Here is a 27,494-nt window from a genome sequence, read left to right as displayed (position 1 = left end):
AACTTACTGAGATAGATGTAACTCACTAATTTTTTTCAGTCCATCTTCAATTTAAACATGCCTTTTATTCTAAAATAGGTGTGGCTGCATAATAACATTTTGATGTATATAATTTTCAATACTACTAAATTAAAAACATTTTCTGGTCTCTGATAACTCATTCTTTGCTTTATGGTTTATTTAGCATTGTATTCTTTAATCTTCAAGCATGAGTTTTATTCTTGGTATCTTTTAGTTAAGAACTGACTCATTGGAAAAGACCCTGATGTTGGGAAAGACCGAAGGCAGGAGGAGAAGGGGACGACAGAGGATGAGATGATTGGATGGCATCACTAACTCAATGGACATGAGTCTGAGCAAGCTCTGGGAGTTGGTGATGGACAGGGATGCCTGGTGTGCTGCAGTCCATGGGGTCGCAAAGAGTCAGACACAACTGAGTGACTGAACTGAACTGATCCTTTAGTTATTAACTTCTAAATTTATCTGTACTGTGGTCAGAGAACTTACTTTGGACAATTTTAATCATTTTGCAATTTGTTGAAATCTGATCTAAGACCAGTGTACAATTAATTTTTGTAAATATTCCATGCAGGCTTGAAAATAATAAGTATCCTACAGTTGGCAGGTGTAACTGTCTCCGTATGCTAATGAAATCATTTGTTAACTGTGTCTTTCAAGTATATATTCTGATTTTTAAAAAATTTTTATTAATTAACTAACTTAGTTTTGACTGCTCTGGGTCTTCAATGCTACACAGGCTTTTTCTCTAGTGGTAAGAGAGAAGTGCAGTGCATGGGCTTCTCACTGTGGTGGCTTCTCTTGTTATAGAACACAGGCTCTAGGGCCCGCAGGCTTCAGCAGTTGCAGCCCCTGGGCTCCAGAGCACAGGCTCGGTAGTGCGGCACACGGGCTTAGTTGCTCTGTGGCATGTGGGATCTTCCTGGACTGGGGATGGAACCCGTGTTTCCTGCATTGGCAGGTGGATCCTTTACCACTGAGCCATCAGGGAAGCCCTCTGATTTTTTTTTTTTCCTCTAACTGATTTTTGACTATTTGTTTTATTAGTTACTAAGAGGGCTATGGAAACTGTGTTGTTACAACAGTGGATTTGTACTTTTCCTTTGAGTTTTGCCAGTTTTTGCTTTATATATTTGGATGCCATGTTATTAAGTACATATAACTTTCAAGTTATTATTTTGAAACTATACCTTTCATCATTAAGAATCACACCTCTTTACATCCGGTAAGATATGGTGAATTAAAGTTTTCTTCATTAGAAAGCATCTCTCTCTATATCCAGTAATACCAGTATATCTGTTGCCCTACATTTAATTATCAGATACTAATATAGTTACCCTGGGTGTTCTTTGGAAGGAATGATGCTAAAGCTGAAACTCCAGTACTTTGGCCACCTCATGTGAAGAGTTGACTCATTGGAAAAGACTCTGATGCTGGGAGGGATTGGTGGCAGGAGGAAAAGGGGACGACAGAGGATGAGATGGATGGATGGCATCACCAACTCGATGGATATAAGTTTGAGTGAACTCCAGGAGTTGGCGATGGACAGGGAGGCCTGGTGTGCTGCGATTCACGGGGTTGCAAAGAGTTGGACACGACTGAGTGACTGAACTGAACTGAATATAGTTACATGCTTTTCTGTTGTTATTTTAAAATTTGTATTGCTGGGGTTTCCCTGGTGGCTCAATGATAAAGAATCCACCTGCCAATGCAGGATGCATGGATTTGATCCCTAATCTGGGATGATCCCTGCCACTGAGCAACTAGGCCCATGTGCCACAGCTACTGAGCCCACCCACCCTAGAGCCCTGCTCTGCAACAAGAGAAGCCACTGCAATGAGAAGCCCGTGCACCACAACTAGAGAAAAGCCCGCAAAGCAACAAAGACCCAGCATAGCCATAAATAAATAATTGTATTGTTTATCTTTTCATACATTAATGATTTTACCCTGGATTTTTTTATATTAAATGTGTCTCTTTCAAGAATCATAGGTTGGATTTTTTTTAAAGTTGTAGTTGATTTACAACTATTTAAACTAATATATCAGTTTCAGGTATACAACACAGTGATTCAATTTTTTTTTATAGATTATACTTCACTTAAAGTTATTACAAAATAATGGCTAAATGTCCTTGTGTAGTACAAAGAATTTCTTTTTTTTTAATTTTTTAAAAAAATTTAAATTTATTTAATTTTATTTTTTTAAATTTATTTCTTTTAATTAGAGGCTAATTACTCTCCAATATTAAGAATTTCTTTGTGTAGTATCCTTGTCGCTTATTTGTTTTATACATAGTGAAAAGTGAAAGTGAAGTCGCTCAGTCGCACCTGACTCTTTGTGACCCCATGGACAGTAGCCTGCACCAAGCTCCTCCGTCCAAGGGATTTTCCAGGCAAGAGTACTGGAGTGGGTTGCCATTTCCTTCTCCAGGGAATCTTCCCAACTCAGGGATTGAACCCAGGTCTCCCGCATTGTAGACAGACGCTTTACCGTCTGAGCCACCAGGGAAGTCCATTTATACATAGAAGTAGCTTGTAACTCTAAATCCCCTATCTTGCCCATCCCCTTACCCTTTTCCCACTGGTAACCACGAGTTCTTTATATCTGTGAGTCTGTTTCTGTTTTGTTATATCCATGTTTATTTTCTAGATTCCACATTTAAGTAATAACACAGAGTAGTATTCATCTTTCTCTAACTTCTTTCACTAAGCATAATACCCTCTAGGTCGATCCATGTTACTGAAAACAGCAGCATTTCTGTTTTTATGGATGAGTAATAGCCCACTGAGTGTGTGTGTGTAAGCATGTATGCATGCATGTGTGTATATACATGTACACACATATATACAGACTATATCTTCTTTATCCATTCATCTGTTGATGGACACTTAGGTTGCTTCCATATCTTGGCTACTGTAAATAATGCTGCTATGAACACTGAAATGCATGTATCTTTTTGAATTAGTGTTTCTGTTTTCTTCAAATATATACCCAGGAGTGGAACTGCTGAATCATATGGTAGGAACTGGGTTTTATTTTTCATCCAGTCTGGCAATCTTTGTTTTTTATTTAAGTAATTTAGTCCACTTATACTCAGTGCTATTTATCAAAATGTTTAGATTTAAATCTACCATCTCACTATTTTCCTTCTACGTGTCCCACTTGTTTGGTGTCATTTTTTCCTTTCCTTTGTTGCCTTCTCTTGGACTGAGTGAACACTTAATTGTTCCATTCCCTCATGCAACTCCCCCTGATAAGCTTGGTAGTTATTAATCTTTTACCATTATTTGAATAGGTGCCTTAGAAAGTAAAATGTACATTCTTCATTTTTCAAAATCTATGTGGAATACACACTCCTTACCCTAATCAACAAATGTTGCACTGTATTTTTAAACCTTTATATTTTAAATGCCGCAAGATACAATTTTATTATTTTATACGGTGACACTTAGAGTAATGCACATATTCATTCTTTTTGTTGTTTTTCATTCCTTTTTGAAACTTTTAAGTGTCTTAAACAAGTTGTTCCCTCCACCCCCCCCCGCCCCGCTTGAAGAAAACCTGTATTATTTCCTTTAGTACAGATACTCTGGTAACAAATTCTATAACTTGCCTGCAAATGTCCTTGTATTAACTTTACCCTTACGAAATTTTCACTGGATATAGAAATCTAGGTTGGCAGTAATTTTGTTTCAGCCCTATAAAGATGTCATTCCATTCACTTATGTCCTCTGTGTTTTCTGTGGAGAAGTCAGCTGTCAAACGAACTGTTACTGTTTTTGAAAGTACTTCCCCCTCTCCATCCTACTCTGGGTACTTTAAATACCTCCCACTTTGTGTCTGGCTTTCAGCAGTTTTACTACGCTGTGTTTTGGAGTCATTATCTTTTTATTTACCTTATGATTTATGGGGGCCTTGGATTTGTAGCCTGTTGAATTTTGAGAGTTCTGAAAAATTCTCAGTTATTATCTCTCAAAAATTCTCTCTCCTTTTGTCTCATTTTTCTTTCTCTTCTCCTTCTGCTACCCTATTAGACATGTTAGACTCCTCACTATATCCCTTATTTCTTATTCTTCTCTTCTGTACTTTCTATCCATCTTTCCATGCTTAATTCTGGACATTCTGATCTGTTCTCAAATACTAGCTCTCTCTTCAGCTGTTCCTAATCTGCTGTGTTATATCTACCAATTGAATTCTTAATTTTGATTACTGTAGTTTATTTCCTGAGTTTTCATTAGGTCATTTTTGTTGTTGTTTCTAGTTCTCTTCTAAAATTCTGTTTTGTCTCACCTCGTTAAACAAAATAAGCATTCAAAATTTATGTCTAAAAATAACATTCTCCTTAATCTGCCCTCTGTTCATATTTTCTTGTGTTTTTCGTTAGTGTTATCATGTCTCCTACTGTTTCTGGGATTTAAAATTGAGTATTAGATACTGTATGTTAATAACTGTAGAAATAATTTCAGGTCTAGTATGATATTATATTCCCCTAAGAGGACTACTTACTTCTGGATGGCTGCTTTGGGGCCTGTGTGTGTTAAGTTGCTTTACTTGTGTCTGACTCTTTGAGACCCAGTGGACAGTAGCCTGCCAGGCTCCTCTGTCCATGGGATTCTCCAGGCAAGAATACTAGAGTGGGTTGCCATGCCCTCCTCCAGGGGATCTTCCCAACCCAGGTATCAAACCCACATCTCTTATGGCTCCTGCACTGGCAGGAGAGTTCTTTACCACTAGTACCACCTCGGAAACTCCATGATCAACTTAGTTCAATTTCAGAGATAAAATAATCTGAAGCTGGGCCAATGCAGCCTTTTTGGGGTCCAATCCAGAACATGGAAGGAATTTGTCAGTTTCTCTCAACCCTTGCTGGTTCTCTGGACTCTAATTTTTGTCCTTCCCACTCTTCTAAGCCCTTTGAGAACACCACTCGGTTTCTCAGCCATCTTTTCTGAAATTTGCATAAGCCCCTAAGGAAAAAGGAATCCTAACTGCCAGAATCCTCCTTCTGTGTTTAATTCTTTTCCTAGATCCTATCCCTAAAATTCTTAAATACCTTATTAATGCTCCAGTGTCTTTGGCTTGTTTTTACATTTTATTCCAGAGGAAATAGCTGTTCTTAACTATTTGGATTAGGAAGACTAATCCAAATTATCTAGCCTACCATTACCAAAAGCAGAAGCACATTAACTTTTTCCAAACAGTATGTTCAAATTCTTTAGGGGAGTGTCAGTTTCTTTCTCTCCTTTTAACTTGGGTAAAAGCCACATTTACATTCTGTCACTCGGATGAAGATCGGAAATGTGAAAACAGAAATTAAATCAATTCCTTTTAAAGTATAGCATCTCACTTCTGCATTCCTCTATCATATTTGCAATTCTTGGCCTGGAGTCTCTTCAGGGTTCCAACATGCAGCCTCTTTTAGCCAAGGTTTTAATTTCATCCAACACGTCGGAAAATGTAAAAAAACAAACAAACAAACCCTTTCATACATTGTTAAACAATCTGTTTCCATATATTCTATTTACTTTTTTTTCGTACTTATTTTATGTGGAAATTGTAAGCGACAAGAAAACACATGTCCAGCCTACCATCTTAAGTTAGGAGTACAATTAAATCTTTAAAATGCTCATACATTTTGACCCTGCCACTTTCTATACAAAAAACCAAACCAAACCAAACCAAATAAAAAACCCCTTCAAAATGGTTTAAAGACCTAAATGTAAGCCCTGAAACCATAACACTCTTAGGACAGAGGCAGAATACTCTGACAGAAATTGGCAGCAATATTTTCTTGGATCAGTCTCCTAAGGCAAAATAAATAAAAGCAAAAATAAACAAATGGGGCCTAATTAAACTTAAAACTTTTAGATAGCTAAGGAAACTATCAACAAAAGAAAAAAACTTGAGGCTGACAAGGGTTCATATCCAAAATACGTAAACAGCTCATATAACTCTAAGAAACCAAACAGACAAACAATTCAATCCAAAAATGGGCAAAAAACTTGAATAGACACTTCTCCAAAAAGGACATGCAGGTGGCTAATAGGCACATGAAAAGATGCTCAACATCACCATTATTAGTGAAATGCAAATGAAAACCACAATTAGGTATCACATCACACCAGTCAAAATGGCTATAATCAAAAAGTCTACAGAAAACAAATGTCAGGGTGTGGAGAAAAGGGAACCCTTGTACATGGCTGGTAATGTAAATTGGTATAGTCACTACTGAGAACACTATGGAGGTTCCTCAAAAAGCTAAAAATATATAGGATCCAGCAATTTCACTTCTGGGTATATATCCGGGAAAAATGACAACACTCATTCAAAAAGATACATGTACCCCAATATTCATAGCAGCACAATTTAAAATAGCCAAGACAATGGAAACAACCCAAGTGCCCAGCAACAGATTGGTTTATGAAGACACGGCACACACGCACACCTGCACACACACAAATGAAGTATTACTTAGTCATAAAAAAGAATGAAATAAAACCATCAGCAGCAATGTGGACAGACCCAGAGAAGGTTATGCTTAGTGAAATAAGTCAGACAGAGGAAGGAAAATACTGCATATCACTTATATGTGGAATCTAAAAAGCAATGCAAATGAATGTGTAAGCAGAAAGAAACAGACTCACAGAGAAAACAAACTAGTGGTTACCAAAGGAGAGAGGAAAATAGAGAGGGATAAATTAGGGGTATGGGATTAACAGATAGAAACTATTACATACAAAATAGATAAACAACAAGAATATACTGAATAGCACTGGGAATTATACCCAGTATCTTATAATAACCTATCATGGAATATAATCTGACAAAACCACTAAATTAGTATGCTGTATACCTGAAACTAAGACAATACCATAAATCAACTATACTTCAAAAAACAAAACAAAATATGAAAGTAAATGCATGGAAGAAGAAATCCATATGCTAAGCATAAAAAATATTTATACCATATACTAGTTTCACAATATTTGTATTTTTATAATGGAAATTATTTCTAATCATAAATAAAATTATAAAGTCTATCAAGAAAATTAGATTTGTGCAGAGTTTCCACATGCCAAGAAGCCAAGCCAACATCAAAATAGGCCTTTATTTAAAAGTAGGTAACATTAATTCGGCTGAGTCAAATCTAATACTTTAAGGTGTGAAACCCAGCTACAGGGAAAAGTCCTAGTTAGTGGTATGAAAGTAAAATAATTTGATTACGCATGAAGATGAAATGGCTTCCCTAGTGGCTCAGATGGTAAAGAATCTTCCTGTAATGCAGGAGATCCAGGTTCGATTCCTGGGTTGGGAAGATCTCCTGGAGAAGGGAATGGCAACCCACTCCAGTATTCTTGCCTGGAGAATTCTATGGACAGAGGAGCCTGGTGGGCTACAGTTCATGGGGTCACAAACAGTCGGACACAACTGAAGAACTTAAAACACTTTTCTCAAGATGGAAAAGATGATATGATCAGAGGAAATGCAGCGGGTGAACATTGAAAAACCATAGAATAAAGGGCAGAAGTAGAACTAATGGAAACCAAGATAAGAACGAGAGTCCAGTAGCAAAGAAGCAAGCACATTAATATTATTATGTTCAGGATATACAACAGCAATACGTTATGCCTAATTTTTTTCGATCTTTGATAGTCTGTGTATCTGACAATATTAATTTTATAACATGCCTACTTGAGTTAAACTGGAACCAAGAAGTCTGTTTTGGTATCTGTACTACTAAATAGCAGCAAAATCTTAGGTCAAAATCCCTCGACATCTTTGGTCTTCAGTTTTCAATTCCATAAAAATGATGGGTTTGAATTGGATAATTCAAAGTCATGTTCAGATTTTTTAAAAAAACACCTACAAGAAGACTGTTCTTCATTCAATTCTGTATCTACTTGTCCAGCTGTTTATTCACACCTACCCCTCACACCATTCCATGCAAGAGGTGATTAATGTTATGACAACTCCCTATTCTTGTACTCATGACAGACACTGGTAATTAGCTAAAGCCCTTTGCCGCCAAGTCTAGTCACTGAGCTCTCCTTTTCTTTCATACTTTCTAGCAACCATTTCTAATCAGTTGGAGATGGTATTTGAGATAAAAACCATTCACCATCCTATAAAATCATAACTATGACTTTCAGTATGATTAAAAAACTTTCTTAGTGAATATTTTCTACATCTTAAAAAATTCTGATAATTCTCTCCTATGAATTAAATTGACTTTCATATTTTGTACTCACTGGATTGATAAAATAGGATATAAGCTTTGTCAAGATAACTAAAGATACCAGCCTACATATTTCCTGATTTATTTATTCTGAACCATTTGAATAACCTCTGCTAATATGATTTCCTTAGTCAGAAGCACCAATGCTAGGAATTCTACACTCATGTAAACTGTCTAAGAATCTAATATATATCCATTAATCCTATTCAATGACATAAGGAGGTCCAGGGTAATGAACTGTTCTGTACTGCTAATTAAGCATGTGTTCAGTATAATAAAACATAGGGAGAGTAAATCAGGATTTTAAAATAACAGTTATCTCTAGGTTTTCTTTCATAAAGTATTTTCAACCCTTAAATATAGAAGCCCCCACCATTTGAAAATGAGACAAGTAAACAAAAAAATATCCTTACCAGTTTTTCTGCTTCTGTGTTCATTTCCCTTAATTTCTTGATATGTTCCTTTTTAATCATGAGAATTTTTGATAGTCTGGTCTACAGACAATGAAAAAGAGATGTTTTGGAATAAAGAGAGGCACTTAAATATACCAGGTAGACATCAAACTTGTAAGTTTCCACTAAGATATTTTAGCAGATGTGTTTCAATATAAATATAGCACAGACACTATTTTAGAAATCTGACTGGCTGAGAGGAAGATATTTTAAAATCCACTGTAAGCAGGTACATCAAAACGAATAAGAAGTCAACCTGAATAAGCTTTCACTGGAACAACATGTAGACCAATCAGAATAATAACTATAATTAATTGAAGCACAAATATGTTAAAATCCATGCATTCAGACCGATACTTAAACAAAATTAACCACTGTTGGAGAACACTAGTAACCAAACTCATGAACTGGAAAACAAAGCCAAAAAAATCAAGCATTTATCCTGCCTTTCCTATACAAACTATGCCATTAGGTAACCAAATAATAGATTTGGGGAAGTTTTTCCTTGCAGAATGATTTCAGCTAATAAATAAAGAACAAGAATGGCACCATTTTTGCAATCCTAATGAATGAATGGATCTAGGCATTGATAATTTGTAGCAGCTAACATTATATTTAAAAAGAGATAAAAAATAGGGGTATCCTATCAGAGCTTTCCAGGTGGAGCTAGTGGTAAAGAAACCGCCTGCCAATGCAGGAGACACAAGAGATGTATGCTTGATTGCCGCTTTGGGAAGATCCCTGGAGTAGGAAATGACAACCCACTCCAGTATTCCTGCCTGGAAAATTCCATGGACAGAGGAGCCTGGTGGACTATAGTCCATGGTCGCAAAGAGTTGCACATGGCTGAGCACTACTACTACACATCCTATCAGAATACAAAAGTATGCATAAAAGTAGTCATATACAAACTATACCAATCAAATAAAAAACCCAAATCAAATCAAACCTTTATATTCAATGAGCAATTTACATGAAGTACAAAGACAGAAGAGTATACTGGATGTTATTACAAAGATTCAGTCAGCAAAATCCAGACAGTGGGAGACTCTATGGACAAATAATACAGTTTATTCAACAAAGAGGTTAATGGGAGAAAAGAAGAGCCAATATTTAAGAGCCAACTAGACAACTGGAATGCTGACTGGATATGTGATGATATTAAGATATGTTTTTAATAGACATGTTTTTAGATGTAATAATAATATTACAGTTATGTCTCTTTTTTTAAAAAAGGGCCCTTACCACTTAAAGATACATAACAAAATATTTACAGATAAATGATATGATGTTTAATTTCTCAAAAGAGAGAAAGAGGGTAGAAGTATATATGAAATAGAAATGGCCAGGAGTTTTTGATAACTGCTATAGCTAGATAATGGGTTCAGAGAGATACATTATACAACTGTCTGCTTTCATACGTACTAAATTTTTGATAATTAAAAAAATAAAAATAAAAAAACTGACCTAAGTTGATACAGGTAGAGGGAGGGCCTGGTAAGATATGTTATATACTTGTTCACACTGACCCTTTTTAGTAGGCCCAGAGCTCTGGACTGGTCTCCTGTCTTTAGTTGTTGGGTTTTATGGAAATTTGTGTGATTCTACTGAGTAAGAAACAGTAAAAAATGGATGAAGGCAACATCTTTCTCCCATTTTTAGTTTATCTTTCAGTTTTGTGTTTCTTGTTAGTTTTTGATAGAAAATCATGCTGTTTCTTTCTCATTCTTTTCAAAACTGAGTCCTCTCTTAGAGAGGGTCGGTCAGTCTTTTTAGATTCCTCAAAATCCCTAACCCCAAGAAAAAAAATTCATTGCGAACTATGAATTATGAAACTAGCAAAAAATGATGTTTATTTTGTCATAAGAAAAAACAATACCAGACAAAGACAAAAATGTATCTTACAGCTCGACAAGAGCAAACCTGAGTTTCATAAAACTTTAGATATTACAAAAGACAAGTACATAAAAGGGCTTTTATTTTTACCTGCTAGAAAGCTTAAAATAATGAAAGCAGTGTTTCAACTAGGCATTACACATAGATTTTGAAGTTAAAATTAAGCACTGCAACCAAAACATCTAAGCAGCAATAAAAACATCAATCCTTTAGAAGTGGTGTATTGGTATTTAGCTTCTGACTCCCTCTGCTGGTGGATCTTTTGCTCCCCACTCCTCTTCCTCTTCACCCTCCTTCCCCATTTCCCTCTACCCCTTGCCCAAATATGACATATCAGCTTTGTTTTTACTTCCAGTATTTAATAAAAGAAAGAACGTCTTTAAAAAACAAGTACCCTAGTTGTGAAATGATAAGCCTTGGCTTTTTTCATATTTAAAATTTTTCATATAAAAATATCTACCTTTGAAAGTTAAAAGGTATAATTCTGTAGTTCAAGGATAATTAACAACATATAACTAAGGAATAAGAAATGCCATACATATACATACAAGTGACAAGACTTTTCCTCAAAATAACATTAATTGTAAAAGGTAACACTGAATATTTTAATGGCTTATGTTATAAACATTTTTATTTATAAAGACTTTATCTATCCCAAGCCAAACAGCTTTATTTTCAAAAAGGAAAAAGAAGAGGAAAAGAAAAGAAACAAATCAAACATCATTAGACTATGATTCAAACTAAATAATTTATTCAACCTTAAGAGTTAGGCTAATTCAAGAAAACTGTTCTATATAATAATTGCTATTTGTTTCTGCTTTAGCTTTAGATTTGTTTGTGTCTAATCATTAAGTACTTAGCAAATGAATAGCTATTTGTAGTCACAGAAAAAAACTAAAGTTCCTCCTAACCGGAGAGCTGGCCAACACACCATAAGTTTTGAGGTGACTGATAATGGCAGGATTACTGAGGTTACTAAATAAAAACATTTATATTTATACAATTTATTAACAGCTAACCATTCAATTTCATAGAGTGTATGCTAGAACACTTATGCTAGAGTCCTTAACATTGCAAAATAATAAGAACCAAACCCAAGAAAAGCCCAACAAAAATAGACCTCTAAGTCTTTTTTGGCTGTTATAACTTAATTTCAAGCTTTGTTGGAAATAACAGTTTTTAAAACACAATGATTTTAAAAAGTGTAAAAATATTTGGTCCTAGAAAAATTTTCAACTTTAATAACACAAAAGATATTGAATTTTTTTTTTAACAAATGAGCAAAATATTCAGAGCAATTCTTACCACTTGGATAAGGAATTCTACTGGAAAACCACCTAATGTTTCAGTGTCAGAGCCAGAAATTTTACTTCTCCAAGGTGACTGTCCTAATAAGGGATCATTATCCTATAGGAATAAAAGGGAACCATTTAACCACGGACCTTTCAAAAGGAAGCATTTTAATTTTTTAAAACTTTATTTTATTGAAGTATAGTTGATTTACAATGCTGTGCTAACTTCTATTGGGCAGCAAAGTGATTCCTTTCTACATATATGTTACATTTTTAAATGTTCTATTTCATTATGGTTTATCACAGGATATTGAATACAGTTCTTTGAGCTACAAAGTAGGAACTATCATAAAATTTTGAATAAAGAGCAAATTCTATTATAATTAATATTCTATTAGAAATCCTATGAAAAGGAAAATATTTCCAAGCTGAAGCAACTATTTTATTTACTTTATTAGCTTTTTATTTAACATCTGACAACTCCAAATAATGCGGGCACCACCTAAAGTTACTACAATCAATCAATGTATATTTCATAAGGACATAGTTTACATTCAAAATAATCATTTAAATTACTGGTGACATTTAAAAAATATAACTTACTGTAATCGGTGACTGGAGAGGAGGAGTATAATGTAACCGTGGTGGAGTCATAAAAAATCGAGAAGGCCGCTGTTTTTGTCCAAAGGCAGCAATTGGCATCGTCTCATGAGGCTCATTACTCTTTGGGAAAAGAGAACAGACCCCAAAACTTGAAGAACTTTACCAATCATTTTAGCTTTATAAAAATTCTATTTTAGCATTAAATGTACACTAGTTTATTATGATTTATCATAAAATATATTAACTACAAAGATCAAAGGGCTAGAACTTAAATCAGAGTATGAATATTACTTGGCTACTAAGATGTTGAACCCACAAAAAGAAGAAAGTGATCTATGAAAGAAAGAAAAGTGATCTATGGCCACCCTTGGCTGTCTCTGTGTTAAAGACTATTTGAATATTACCCACTGTAATTAAAGGCAATTCTTATCTGGCCAGGGAGAGATGTTTTGGTTATCTCATAAAGGAAATTACATTAATGCAACAGAAGAGTAATTTTTCTCTTTTGAAATGGGAGGTTTAAAGATTTCATTCTTTAATGAAAAAAATAAGATTGATATACCTTGCTCTATATTTAGTCCAAATTGTCTTTCCTACTCCTCTCTAAAGTATGTTTGATAAGGAAACTCTTAGAATAAGCAGAGTCACAGTTTTTTTAAAAGTATGGAGCAGAAAAACAGTCTTCTATTTTTATACTAAGGAGATAAAGAAATTCTGATTTTTAATTGTAAGTTCAGAATCCTTAAAAATCAAGTTTATAACAAAGGAATGAAGAAGCAGGGGGATTAATGTAAACAGTTAAATTTCCATTATACTTAGAGGCAAACACTTTTTTTTTCAAAAAGTTTTTACTCATTAAAAAAACTATCAGAGTTACATTTACTCTTTATATTTTAACTTATTAGGAAAGTATATAATTTCCATTACCTTGCTAAATTAAGCATGATCATGAAATAATGGTTCAATAGTTCAATGGTTTAATCAGAAGTTCAAAAGACCTGGATTCAAGACTTAACCTGGCAAGAATCCATCTTGAAAGCCTTGAATAAATTACCTAATGTACTTATGTCTCAGTTTCACCTTACGAAAAGTGGAGGTTATTAACATCCACCTTGTATATTCTAAGGATAAAATAGGAACATATAAAAATATATATATTTCAAAGTACAAGATGTTACTTCAACTTTCAAAGTTGTTTTACAAAACAACTCCTTTTTGTAAACTGGAAAACTTGTTTCAGTTGTTTTATAAAAACAACTGATCAGTTGCGTCACACTATAATTTGGTGTAAGGAAGGCAGAGAGATGCTAGATTCTGGAAAATGTAGAAGAAAATTAGAGTTCTGCTCCAGGAGTTCAGGAGGCAGGGCTGGGAGCCCCTAAAGATCTCTTCCTTTAAGACTTGAAATCTTGATTTCTATCATAAATACAACCCCTAAGAAAACTCTACAAAACATATTTTATAGGCATAAACCAAATATGTATTGTGAAATAAATACTCACAAGAACTTCATAGTCAGGGATAGTATGAGTTCCAAGCCCTGCCCTATCAAACGTTACTCTATAAGTAGCATTAAGAGTATCCACAGCATCTATTTGTCCAGTGAAGAGACCATCATGAACACCACGTAATCGAGCTAAAAAAAAGAAACAAAAAGACATTATGGTACTTAGGACACAAAAAACTCCCACGTACAGAACTGCTCCAAGCATGTACCTCAAAGTGGAGAAAGTACAGTACTGCTGTCTATTAAAGTTTCCAAAAAAGTTATGTATTAATACTTTATTTTAGGTTTAGAAGATCAATTAAAACACTTTTGAAACAAACAACAAAATTATAAATGGTGATCCTTAATCTGATAAATGAATGAAACCATATATCTACCAAACTAGGAGGAAAATACTTATTAAAAAGGTCAACAAAAGAAACTTGGTCATTATACTCATGAATGAAGCACTAGGAATATTTCAAATGAAAAAAAGACAAGGTTGCTAAGCAGAAAAGATTTACTAGGCTTCAGACTGCTATCCTTAGAAAGGGTCGCCTACAAGGTTGACTTCTGGGAGCCTGAACAGTGAGAGAGTGTTCCCATTGCTGCCATACTAAGAAAGGTGGTTAACTGTACCCAGATTGTTTGTGCAAACAATGTGGTTACCAGCTTTCCAATTCTTGTATAAGCCAGGCAAAGGTGCCTACATAAGCAGTCCCCTATAAAAACCTTGGGCATTGAGTAATGAGTTTCCCTGGTAGACAACATTTCATAAGTGCGATTACAACTTGCTGCTAAAGGAATTCTGCAAGTCCTGTGTGACACCATACAGAGGGGACTCTTGGAAGCTTACACTTGTTTTCCTCTAGACTTTGGCCCCATGTACTTTTCCCTTGGATCATCGAAAAAGCAAGAGAGTTCCAGAAAAACATCTTCTTTATTGACTATACCAAAGCCTTTGACTGTATGGACCACCACAAACTCTGGAAAGTTCTTAGAATTCCAGACCACCTGACCCGCCTCTTGAGAAACCTGTATGCAGGTCAGGAAGCAATAGTTAGAACTGGACACGGAACAACAGACTGGTCCCAAGTAGGGAAAAGAGTATGCAGAGTATATCATGAGAAACGCCTGGCTGGATGAAGCACAAGCTGGAATCAAGACTGCTGGGAGAAATATCAATAACCTTAGATATGCAGATGACACCACCCTTATGGCAGAAAGTAATAAGAACTAAAGAGCCTCTTGATGAAAGTGCAAGAGGAGAGTGAAAAGGTTTGCTTAAAGCTCAACATTCAGAAAATGAAGATCATGGCATCTGGTCCCATCACTTCATGACAAATAGATGGGGAAACAGTGAAAACAGTGTCAGACTTTATTTTCTTGGGCTCCAAAATCACTGCAGATGGTGACTGCAGCCACCATTAAAAGACACTTGGTCTTTGGAAGAAAAGTTATAACCAACCTAGACAGCATATTAAAAAGCAGAGACATTACTTTGCCAACAAAGGTCTGTCTAGTCAAAGCTATAGTTTTTCCAGCAGTCATGTATGGATGTGAGAGTTGGATTATAAAAAAGCTGAGCACCGAAGAATTGATGCTTTTGAACTGTGGTGCTGGAGAAGACTCTTGAGAGTCCCTTGGACTGCAAGGAGATCCAACCAGTCCATCCTAAAGGAAATCAGTCCTGAATATTCACTGGAAGGACTGACGATGAAGCTGAAACTCCAATACTTTGGCCACCTGATGTGAAGAACTGACTCATTTGAAAAGACCCTGATGCTGGGAAAGATTGAAGGCAGGAGGAGAAGGGGATGACAGAGAATGAGATGGTTGGATGGCATCACCAACTCCATGGACATGAGTTTGAGTAAACTCCAGGAGTTGGTGATGGACAGGGAGGCCTGGCGTGCTACAGTCCATGGGGTTGCAAAGAGTCGGACACAACTGAGTGACTGAACTGAACTGATTTTCCCCTTTGCTTATTTTGCTTTGTATCCTTTTCTATGATAAGCCATGGCCATGAATACAACTATTTGCCAAGTACTCTTGAGTTTTTCTGGGGCTTCCCAGGTGGCTCAGTGGTAATAAATCCACCTGCCAATGCAGGAGATACAGGTTTGATATCTGGGTTAGGAAGATGCCCTGGAGGAAGAAAGGGCAGTATTCCTGCCTGGAAAATCCCATGGACAGAGGAGCCTGGTGGGCTACAGTCCATGGGGTTGCAAAGAGTCGGGTACAACTGAGCGACTGGTCATACTTGTACACACACTTGAGTCTTTCTAGTGAATCGCCAAACCAAATCTGGGTGTGGTCTTGGGGATCCCTCACATAGATGAATTCTTGTGCCACTATTATTTAAATTCAGTTTGAAGTAACATCAGGAAAATCCAAGGAAACAACCAGCATGGGTGAAAAAATTAGAACATTTAAGGTGTTAAACTAGGCAAAATGACACATTTTGGTGTGTGCTGTGCTTAGTCGCTTAGCTGTATCCAACTCTTGGACTGTAGCCTGCCAGGATCCTCTGTCCATGGGGATTCTCTATTTTTATACACAAAAAAATGATATTATTTTAATAGAACACAAATGTTCATTGCAAAACTGCTTGAAACGATCAACTGATTAAAAACTCAAGTGCAGAAGACTAAAATATCATTTTCAGTCTTTGACCAATTAAGGGAAAATTAAACAGGTATATAGAAGATAGGAGCAATAAAGTTAAATAAACAGAGAATTAGGATTTCTAGTTATGGCAGTATGAAGAGGTTGGTGATTCTTCTCTGAAAAAAGACTTGTATAAAGACAACATGTACAAGATTGTCAAAGACTACCATTTCAAGGTACTGGAAATGGACCAAATGCAGAAAACAATTAAGAAATGAGCACTGTTGGAAAATTGCTAGAACTTCAGGTAAGGATTGGTGAAATGAGTTTTTCTAGTGTATGGTTGGTCATGGAAACAGTGCTGTTTGTTGCCAGAGGGGCAGACTGGTTGTGGACCAGTGAGTAAAAACCTGTGACTGTGTTAGCTAAGAGTGGTGAACTCAATGAAGAAAGAATAAGAAAACCCTACAATTCTGGAAGCCTAAGATGCAGTCCTGTCTGAGGTGAGTGGCAGTATATAGGCAGGAGTTTAACAGGGAGATCCTGTAAAATAGAGAGCCATAAAAAGACTGAAATAAACTCTCCATAAATTTTTGCTTAAGTGGAAAACTATGTGATTTGGTGGGAAAGACCCAAGAGAGTCTGGTAAAGAGCAAAAACTAAAGGATGACCTGGAAAATGACATCAACTTTGTATGTGTTACCCAACTCCACCCACAGATTAGTCTAAGGCCTTTCTGGATTAAGATGTTTGAGTACAACCTCTGCCTAAGTCACTGGCTGACCACTAAGTCTGCATGACTTTATTTATTAAAAATTAATAAAAGAGCAAACAAAAACTAAGCAGAGAAATCGGTGGTTGCACAGTGAAAGTGTCAGTTGCTCAGTCATGTCCGACTCTTTGTGACTCCATGTGTGTCCATGGAATTCTCCAGGGAACAATACTGGAGTGGGTTGCCATCCCTTCTCCAGGGGATCTTCCCGACCCAGAGATTGAACCCAGGATCTCCTGCATTGCAGGCAGATTCTTTACCATCTGAGCTCCCAGGGCAAGTTACTAAAGGAAATACAACAATTCTCAAAAAAAAGAAAGAAAACAGACTTGCTATAATACATTATCTCAAACATCTAGTTTTTAACCAAAAATTACTAGACATGTAATAAAGTAAAAAAGCGTGATTCTTACCCAGAATAAAAGTATAGTAGGTAGAAACTGAAAGAGATGATATATTAGCAGAGTCTTCAAAAGTAGGTTTTATAAATATGTTCAGAAAATTAAAGACAATGACTCAATAGGAATCTCACAGAAACTGTACAAAAGAACCAAACAGAAACTGTAGAATTAAAAAGAAGATATGAAAAAAAGCATCAGGGAACATTTTAGATAATATATTGTGATAAGTTTGGATTCTGCTCTATTGAAGAGAGATCAAGATAGAGACTATCCAATCAGAAGAACACAGAGAATGAAAGACTGAAGAAAAATGAAGACAGCCTCAGAGAGCTGGAGAAAGATATCAGATGCACCGGCATATTTGTAATGAGAGATGGAAAGGGAAGGAGAGAAAGCAGCAGAAAAACACTATGGCCAAAAATCTCCCATATTTAATTTTAAAATTAGATCCTACTTATCAATGAAACTCAATAAACCTCAAATAGGATAAATTTAAAGAGCATCAAATCTAGACACAACGTAGTGAGACTTCCAAAATCCAAGGACAAAGAAAGAATTTTGAAAGCTTCAAGAGAAAAATGACTCATCACATGTAGGAGAATAGCAGCACAACGAACAGGTACATTTCTCACTTCTCATCAGAAAGGATGAAAGTCAGAAGGCAATAGGGTGACATATTCAGGGTGCTAACATGAAAAAACTGTCAGTCAAGAATTCTATATCCTGTGAAACTATTTTTCACAAATGTAGGAGAAATGGAAACATTTTCAGATAAACAGAATCTGCGGCTACTAGACAAGATAGGAAGAAATACGAAAACACATCCTATGTAATAAAAGGAAACAATACCAGACAGTAACCAAAATTCACAGCAAGAAAAGAAAAACACCAGAAATGGTAAATATGTGGGTGCATATAAAAAACAGTGTATACAAAATACAACACTTTTTCTATATTCTTCATTTCATTTTTAAAAAGTAAGATTATTTAAAGCAATAATTGTAATACTATATTCTCAGATGATCACAGATATAATCTAATGCATTTGATGATGACAGTAATAAGAAAGTGGGAGAAAATGGAGCTATATTGGAATAAATTTGCAATATTTTATCAGAATGAATTCAGTATTAATTAGATTCTGATATGTTCAAAGTTCATACTGGAAAAAAAACCCTTCATATTGTATTTCCCAGAGCAACACACACACACAAAACCTTCAAAAAACATCTAAAAATAACAACAGAGAAATTAAAATTGTATACTAAATTTGTACACTAATATACAAATCCTAACTATGTAACTATACTAAGTAAAACTTGTATACGAATTTTATATAGTACTTAACACACAGGAAGGCAGCAAAGGAGGTACAAAGGAACATGAAGGATATGAGACACCCTGTAAACAAAGAGCATGACAGGCAAAATTCAACCATATCAACTACTACATTAACTGTGAGCAGACTAATCACTGATTAAAAAGCAGAGGGTGAGCTGGGTCAAAAGTCACGGGGTCAAAAGTTACAAACTTTCAATTATAAAATAACTGGATTTCCCAGGCAAGAATACTGGAGTGAGTTGCCATCCCCTTCTCCAGGAGATCTTCCCCCACCCAGGGGTTGAACTCAGGTCTCCTGCGTTGCAAGCAGATTCTTTACTGTCTGAGCCACCAAGGAAGGAGTATAAGATAAGTTAAGTCTATATAAAATGGATAACCAACAAGGACCTACTGTATAGCAGAGAGAACCATACTCAATATTTGGTAATAACTTATAATGGAAAAGAATCTAAAAAAGAATATATATATACACACACATGGACACATCCATACAAACACACACATCACTCTGAATCACCCTGCTATACACCTGAAACCAACCACTGTAAATCAACTATATTTCCATAAATTTTTTTAAAATTGTAAACATACAAAAAGTCATGTACAAAATGTACAACATGGTGACTATAATACTGAATTATAAACCTGAGAAAGCATCACTACAAACAAAGCTAGTGGAGGTGATGGAATTCCAGTTGAGCTATTTCAAATCCTGAACGATGATGCTGTGAAAGTGCTGCAGTCAATATGCCAGCAAATTTGCAAAACTCAGCAGTGGCCACAGGACTGGAAAAGGTCAGTTTTCATTCCAATCCCTAAGAAAGGCAATGCCAAAGAATGCTCAAACTACCACACAATTGCACTCATCTCATATGCTAGTAAAGTGGTGCTCAAAATTCTCCAAGCCAGGCTTCAGCAATATGTGAACCGTGAACTTCCTGATGTTCAAGCTGGTTTTAGAAAAGGCAGAGGAACCAGAGATCAAATTGCCAACATCTGCTGGATCATCGAAAAAGCAAGAGAGTTTCAGAAAAACACCTATTTCTGCTTTATTGACCATGCCAAAGCCTTTGACTGTGTGGATCACAATAAACTGTGGAAAATTCTTCAAGAGATAGGAATACCAGACCACCTGACCTGCCTCTTGAGAAATCTGTATGCAGGTCAGGAAGCAACAGTTGGAACTGGACATGGAACAACAGACTGGTTCCAAATAGGAAAAGGAGTACGTCAAGACTGTATATTGTCACCCTGCTTATTTAACTTCTATGCAGAGTACATCATGAGAAACGCTGGACTGGAAGAAACACAAGCTGAAATCAAGATTGCCGGGAGAAATATCAATAACCTCAGATATGCAGATGACACCACCCTTTGGCAGAAAGTGAAGAGGAACTCAAAAGCCTCTTGATGAAAGTGAAAGTGGAGAGTGAAAAAGTTGGCTTAAAGCTCAACATTCAGAAAACGAAGATTATGGCATCTGGTCCCATCACTTCATGGGAAATAGACGGGGAAACAGTGGAAACAGTGTCCGACTTTATTTTTTTGGGCTCCAAAATCACTGCAGATGGTGACTGCAGCCATGAAATTAAAAGACGCTTACTCCTTGGAAGGAAAGTTATGTCCAACCTAGATAGCATATTCAAAAGCAGAGACATTACTTTGCCAACAAAGGTTCATCTAGTCAAGGCTATGGTTTTTCCTGTGGTCATGTATGGATGTGAGAGTTGGCCTGGGAAGAAGGCTGAGCGCCGAAGAATTGATGCTTTTAAACTGTGGTGTTGGAGAAGACTCTTGAGAGTCCCTTGGACTGCAAGGAGATCCAACCAGTCCATTCTGAAGGAGATCAGCCCTGGGATTTCTTTGGAAGGAATGATGCTAAAACTGAAACTCCAGTACTCTGGCCACCTCACGCGAAGAGTTGACTCATTGGAAAAGACTCTGATGCTGGGAGGGATTGGGGGCAGGAGGCGAAGGGGACGACAGAGGATGAGATGGTTGGATGGCATCACTGACTCGATGGACGTGAGTCTGGGTGAACTCCGGAAGTTGGTGATGGACAGGGAGGCCTGGCGTGCTGCGATTCATGGGGTCGCAAAGAGTCGGACACGACTGAGCGACTGATCTGATCTGATCTGACTGTATTGGTATTTTTCTTTCTGACTTACTTCACTGTATATAATAGGCTCCAGTTTCATTCACCTCATTAGAACTGACTCAAATGCATTCTTTTTAATAGCTGAGTAATACTCCATTGTGTATATGTACCACAACTTCTTATCCATTCGTCTGCTGATGGACATCTAGGTTGCTTCCATGTCCTAGCTATTGTAAACAGTGCTGCAATGAACACTGGGGTGTGCATGAGACACACTTCAGATTCACAGATACAAAAAGGTTAAAAGTGAAAGGATGGAAAAACATTTACCACAGTAACAACAGAATACTGGGATGGCTATATAATAAAAAGTGAAGATAAGGCGTGAGCTTCCCTGGTGGCTCAGCGGTAAAGAATCCGTTTGCAATGCTGGAGATGTGGGTTTGATCCCTGGGTTGGGAAGATCCCCTGGGTCAGGAAGATCCCCTGGAGAAGAAAATGGCAACCCACTCCATTATTTTTGCCTGAAAAATCCCATGGACAGAAGAGCTGGGCACTCTACAGTCCACAGAGTTGCAAAAGAGTCGGACACACACACACACACACACACACACACACACAGAGTCAGACATGACTTAGCCACTAAACAAAGGTAAGTGATAATACCAGAAACAAAGAGGAACATTTCATAATGACAAGAGAGTCAGTGTTATCAGGAAAATGGAATGCTCAACCCAACAGCAAAATACACAGTCCTTTGAAATACATATGGGACATTCTGCAAGGCAGACCAGATGACGGGCCATAAAACAAGTCTCAACAACTTTAAAAGAAGTAAAACCATACAGAATACTTTCTCCAGCCAAAACAAAAAGAAATTAGAAATTACTGAGTCTTCATCAAGCAGACTTTGTTATATAAAATAAACTAAAAGAATACTTATAACATGAATACTGTAAGAACTCATATATTCTGGATGGAGGACCATCTTATGTTCTGACATATATTGTATACTTAGATACACCAAACTTTAGAGGGAGATTTATAAAACTTTAGAGAAAACTCTCTTTCTACACTTCTGTGGTATTTTTGTTTTGTTTGCTTTGAGAATGTATTGCTTTTATAAATCAACAAAAAGAAGACATTTCCATAATTTTTATGTGGACATCATTTATGTCCCTTTACCACAGATCTATATTTGAAATCAGGTTCCCCTATTATTATAGGAGTATCTATCAGTTCGAGTGATGACTAAATTCTAACCAGTTTTACTTAACTGGTTCAAAGATTTTTAAAAAATATTTAAACTTCTTCATCTCTAAGGCAGCCCTCTCATTAACAGCCATTTCTGTACTAGATTACTAGTGTCGACAAAGCAAACCTAAGATAACAGAAGCAAAAGCAGCAATGTAAGTTAGTATATTACACATGATAACTCAGGGGTAAAAAACAGACTCTTGGTCAGCAAAGCAAGAAAAAAATATTGTTGTTATCAGCACTTCCTTTATCCTAAGGTTTTGAGAATACTTTACAGAGATTTCAAAAACATCAGGTAGAGTAAATCCTATTAATCCATAAATCATATTAGACAATGTTCATTTACACTTGTTACCCTACCTCAGTTATTAACAGCACCTCCTCCTCTACTCTCAGAAGATGCTTATTTGGGTGATAAATTACATGGCCACTCTACTCCTCTGACTGTTTATAAGGTCAAATACACAATGCAAGAAAAAGAGACTTAGATAACCTACATTACTTTTAGGACAGTTCCAATTCTTTAAATTTCTTAACAAGCCAATCATTTAAAAAATCTCTTCTTAAACCCTGACTTCTCTGCCTACACAGAGTTCTAGAACTACTCAGAGCAAAAAGGACAATTGATGAATAACTTCTTAAATTAATACAATGTGGCTAAAGTATGATGTCTAGACATTGCCCCCAAACTTCTCCACTATTCAAATTTTCCATCATTTTGGTGTTTGTCAAAACCCTTGTGTTCTTAATTGTGTATCTAAGAATCACGTACAGTCACTTTTTACCTGTTGCCTTTCCACTTACTGCACAATCTCAAATCAGTTACTTTAAAAATTCCTTTTGTTGTTGTTTTTGAGGAAAATTCTGTCTACTACTCCTTCTTTACTAAAAACTTTCTTCCCAATAAGGAGTGTGAAATTTTGCTTGATTATATACTTTTTCTTTCTGGGTAACATTTACATACAGTAAAATGAAAATGTAAGCATATAATTCTATAAGTTTTGACAAACGATATCATCCATCCTTATCACGTCATGAAATATTCTTATCCCAGAAAGTACCCCCTTCCCAGGCAATCCTTTCTTCAAAAGTGACCACTTTTCTGATAATATTTTTCTACCATAAACTAATTTTGTCTGTTCTACAACTTCATATAAATTGAACCATATACACACATTTTTTAGTTTTCAGTTTCTTTGCTTAGCATACTGTCTGAAGTTAATCTATACATCAGTAGTTTCTTTATATTGTCAGTTTATATTTCACTGCAAGAAAATACCATGTTATGTTTATCCATTCGCCCATTGTTGGTGCGAATCTGGGTTTTGGCTATAAGATTGGAACAAAGATGCTATGAATATTCTTGTACATATCCTTCTGTGAATAGCACTTTTCATTTCTCTTAAATACCATGTAGCAGAACTGGTGGGTCATAGGGCAGGCATAAATTTAATTTTATTAAAAATTGTCGGTCTCATCTTGAAAGGAGTTTGACGTTTCTACTTGTTCAAGAGCTGCATTGCAAGCCAGACAAGATTATTAAAAAAAAAAAAAAAATGTCATGCTTTTACTTAGATGTCCATTGGCAGACAAACGGATAAGAAAGCTATGGTACATATACATAATGGAGTATTACTTAGCTATTTAAAAGAATGCATTTGAATCAGTTCTAATGAGGTGGATGAATCTGGAACCTATTATATAGAGTGAAGTAAGTCAGAAAGAAAACACCAATACAGTATATTAATGCATATATATGGAATTTAGAAAGAGTAACGATGACCCTATATGTGAGACAGCAAAAGAGACGCAGATGTAAAGAACTTTTGGAATCTGTAGGAGAAGGTGAGGGTGGGATGATTTGAGAGAACAGAATTGAAACATGTATATTACCATATGTAAAATAGATCACCAGTCCAGGTTTGATGCATGAGATAGGGTGCTCAGGGCTGGTGCACTGACATGACCCAGAGGGACAGGATGGGGAGGGAGGTGGGTTCAGGATGGGGGTCACATGTACACCCCTGATTCATGTCAATGTATGGAAAAAACCACTACAATATTGTTATTAGCTTCCAATTAAATAAATAAATAAATTGTCCTGCTTTTCTCCAAAGTGGTACACCATCCTATCAACAATTAATTACGGTAGATCCACATCTTTGTCATTTGATGTTATCAGGAGTTTCAATTTTAGCCATTCTGGTGTGTGTAGTGGTATTTCATTATGCTTGTAATTTGCACTTCCGTGATGATTAATTGATGCTGAGTGTTTTTTCATGTGCTTATTGGCCATTCATATATCTTTCTCTGAGAAGCCTCTACACAAGTATTTTGTTTAATTTTTTTAACTGAATTATTTATATTTCTAGCACTAAATAATTGAGTTATTTATGTTTTCTAGATGTAGTCCCTTTTCAGATATAAGATTTGGAAATATTTTTTCCTAGTATATGGCTTGCCTATTTGTTTTCTTAGTGTTGGCTTTTAGTGGGCAGAAGTTTTAAATTCAAGCTCAATGTAAAAAATCACCTTTATTTTTGTCAGATCCAAGAAATCTCTGACTACTTACAGATCACGAGATATTTTTCTGTGTCTACTTACTGAAGTTTTATAGTTTTAGCTTTTACATTTAGCCCTTTGGTCCATTTTAAATTAAGCTTTTTGTATAGCATGAGGAAAGGTCAAGGCTCATTTCCATATAGATATCTAGTTGATCAGTTATTATTTATTTGTATAATTATTTTTCTATTCTTATTGCTATTTTATCTATCCTTTTTGGCTGTGCAGCATGTGGGATCTTAGTTACCCAATCAGGGATCAAACCTGCACCCCCTGCAGTGGAAGCGCAGTCCTAACCACTGGACTGCTAGGGAATTCCTGCTCATTTCACTTCAGCTTCAAATAGTATTCCATGTGAGGATATACCAGTTTATTCATCTAATGAAGGACACAGTGGTTCTTTTGACAATTACAAATAAAGCTGCTGTAAACATCCATGTGCACTTTTTTGTGCAAAAATAAGTTTTGAACTCATTTGGTTAAACAACAGGGAGCGTGACTGCTGGATTATGTGGTGAAATATGTTTAACTTTGTAAAAAATCGCCAAACAGGTTTCCAAAGTGGCTGTACCATTTTGCATTCTCGCCTGTTGCTCCACATTCTCACTAATGTTTGGTGTTGTCAAGTTCTTGATTTCACTATTTAATGTGCATTTCCCTGATGACACATGATTGTCTAATGTTGATCTATTTTTTGGCACTGCATCTTCTATGTCTTCTTCCTTATTTTTCTGGCACTAATTCGGAAGCAATCATCTCCATCAAGTTGCATTGTTAATTCCTCTGGTGTGATGTCTATTAGTTTTTGAAAATATCTGCATCTCAAACCCCTTCGCCCCCAACCTTCCCCCGCCTCATCTCATAAAGCTACAATCTCTTTCATGATTTCCTTGACTGGTTCTATCAGACTTTTTCTATAACAGCAATGATATCTTCAATGATATAATCCTTCCAGATTTTCGTGTTTTCTCTATTTGCATTTTCTTCCACAGCATTGACAATCCTTTCCATAGAGTACCATGTGTAACGAGCCTTAAAGGTCCTTAAGGCTAAAGGCTGAATTATAGATGTTGTATCTGTGTTCAATGCCTTCAGGGCTGAACTCATGGGATTCTGGGTAGCCAGGGGCATTGTTCAATATCAAAGAACTTTAAAAGGCAGTTCCTTACTGGCAAAGTACCTTCTGATTTCAGGGACAAAGCATCAGTGGAACCGATCCAGAAAAAGGGGTTTTGTCATCCAGGACCCCTTGTGGTACAACCAAAAGACTGGCAGCTCATGTTTATTTTTCCCCTTCAAGGCTCCGAGGTTAGCAGTTTTATACATAAGGGCAGTCTTGATCATAAACCCAACTGCATTTGCAGGTGTTAGCCTATCTCTTTCTGCTTTAAATCCCAGTGCTTGCTTTTCTTCCTTACTAATAAGGCTTCTTCTTTTTTTTTTTTTTTTTAAACCCAGAATAGGACACTTGTTGGCAGTAAAAACCTGTTCAGGCAGATATCCTTTCTCTTCCATGATTTCCTCAAAGGCATTTGGAACCCTGTCTGTTGCCTCTTGGTTGGCAGAAGCTGCTTCTCTTATCATCTTGATATTTATTAAACCAAACCTCTTTTTAAAATTATCAAATCATCTTTTGCTGGCGCTAAATTCTTTAGCTTTAGATCCTTCAATCCCTTTTGCTTTGTTGTCCATAGGTCTGTCTTCCTTATGTAGATCCTACACTCACATAAGAGCTACATTTTCATTATGAGATAAAAAGATATTTCAAAAAATGCACGGTATTCATACCTGCTGGCATAGCTGAAGCTATAGCTTCACAAATTTCCTTTCTTTCTTTCTTTTTTTTTTAACACCGATCCTTATGTGGATTCATTTATCTTGAAACAGTGGGCAATCATAGCTGAAGAGCTCAATCTACAATACATATCAAGCAATTCAACTTTTTCTTGTAATGTCATAACCTTTCTCTGCTTCTTGGGAGCAACTCCAGCATCACTGTGGCACTTCATATGGGCCTATGAAATTATTCATAGTCTATGCTGTTGCACTAAAGATAATGAAAAATATCTGAAAACTATAAGAAATCACTTTTTAAGGCAATCACATGCATTTTGCTGCAAACTGATCACATGGAGATGATTACTATTACATAGCATTTTAAGCAGATACTTGAAACACCTGAGCTCACTGCAATAGCAATAGAAGGTTGCTACGAAATTTTTACAGCAGTGCAGTGTGTACTACAGTTAATTTTGAGAAGTTACAGTTGAATACAGCATCTTTATGTTTGCTTCCATTTCTCTCAATGGTAAATGTATAGTCTATGTTTGTGGGAGTAAGTTTTGATGAATTTCACTGTTGCATTTTATGGGAAGCAAATGATAAAATAGACTATGTCTACATATATCTTCTGCATTCATGACATATTAACTTTTAAAATTTTTTCCAATATTTCAAGGCTAAGCAAT

The 27,494-nt window shown here is 36.1% G+C and overlaps 1 protein-coding gene across 12 annotated transcripts in view; it reads right to left on the bottom strand.

Moving 5' to 3' along the window:
* The window catches only part of LIN9 (lin-9 DREAM MuvB core complex component), a 90,145-nt gene that overhangs the window by 18,687 nt on the left and 43,964 nt on the right, over positions 1-27,494 (bottom strand). For 7 of the 12 annotated variants that reach the window (XM_086345082.1, XM_086345084.1, XM_086345089.1 and 4 more), the window contains 4 exons: positions 14,002-14,135; positions 12,500-12,619; positions 11,910-12,011; positions 8,670-8,750 (listed from right to left, as the gene is read on the bottom strand). In XM_086345082.1, the coding sequence (XP_086201208.1) occupies positions 8,670-8,750; positions 11,910-12,011; positions 12,500-12,619; positions 14,002-14,135 (437 nt within the window). Of the gene's footprint in view, positions 1-5,089; positions 5,436-8,669; positions 8,751-10,535; positions 11,272-11,909; positions 12,012-12,499; positions 12,620-14,001; positions 14,136-27,494 lie in introns of those variants that run through there. The other 5 variants (XM_086345090.1, XM_086345086.1, XM_086345085.1 and 2 more) reach the window with 3 other exon arrangements.

Source organism: Bos grunniens, chromosome 16 (assembly GCF_055505025.1).
Source record: "Bos grunniens cultivar Pamir isolate PY7600 chromosome 16, Bosgru_T2T1.0, whole genome shotgun sequence".
NCBI lineage: Eukaryota > Metazoa > Chordata > Mammalia > Artiodactyla > Bovidae > Bos > Bos grunniens.
Note: the sequence above shows the minus strand (reverse complement) of the source record. Positions and strands in the feature narration are given on the sequence as shown.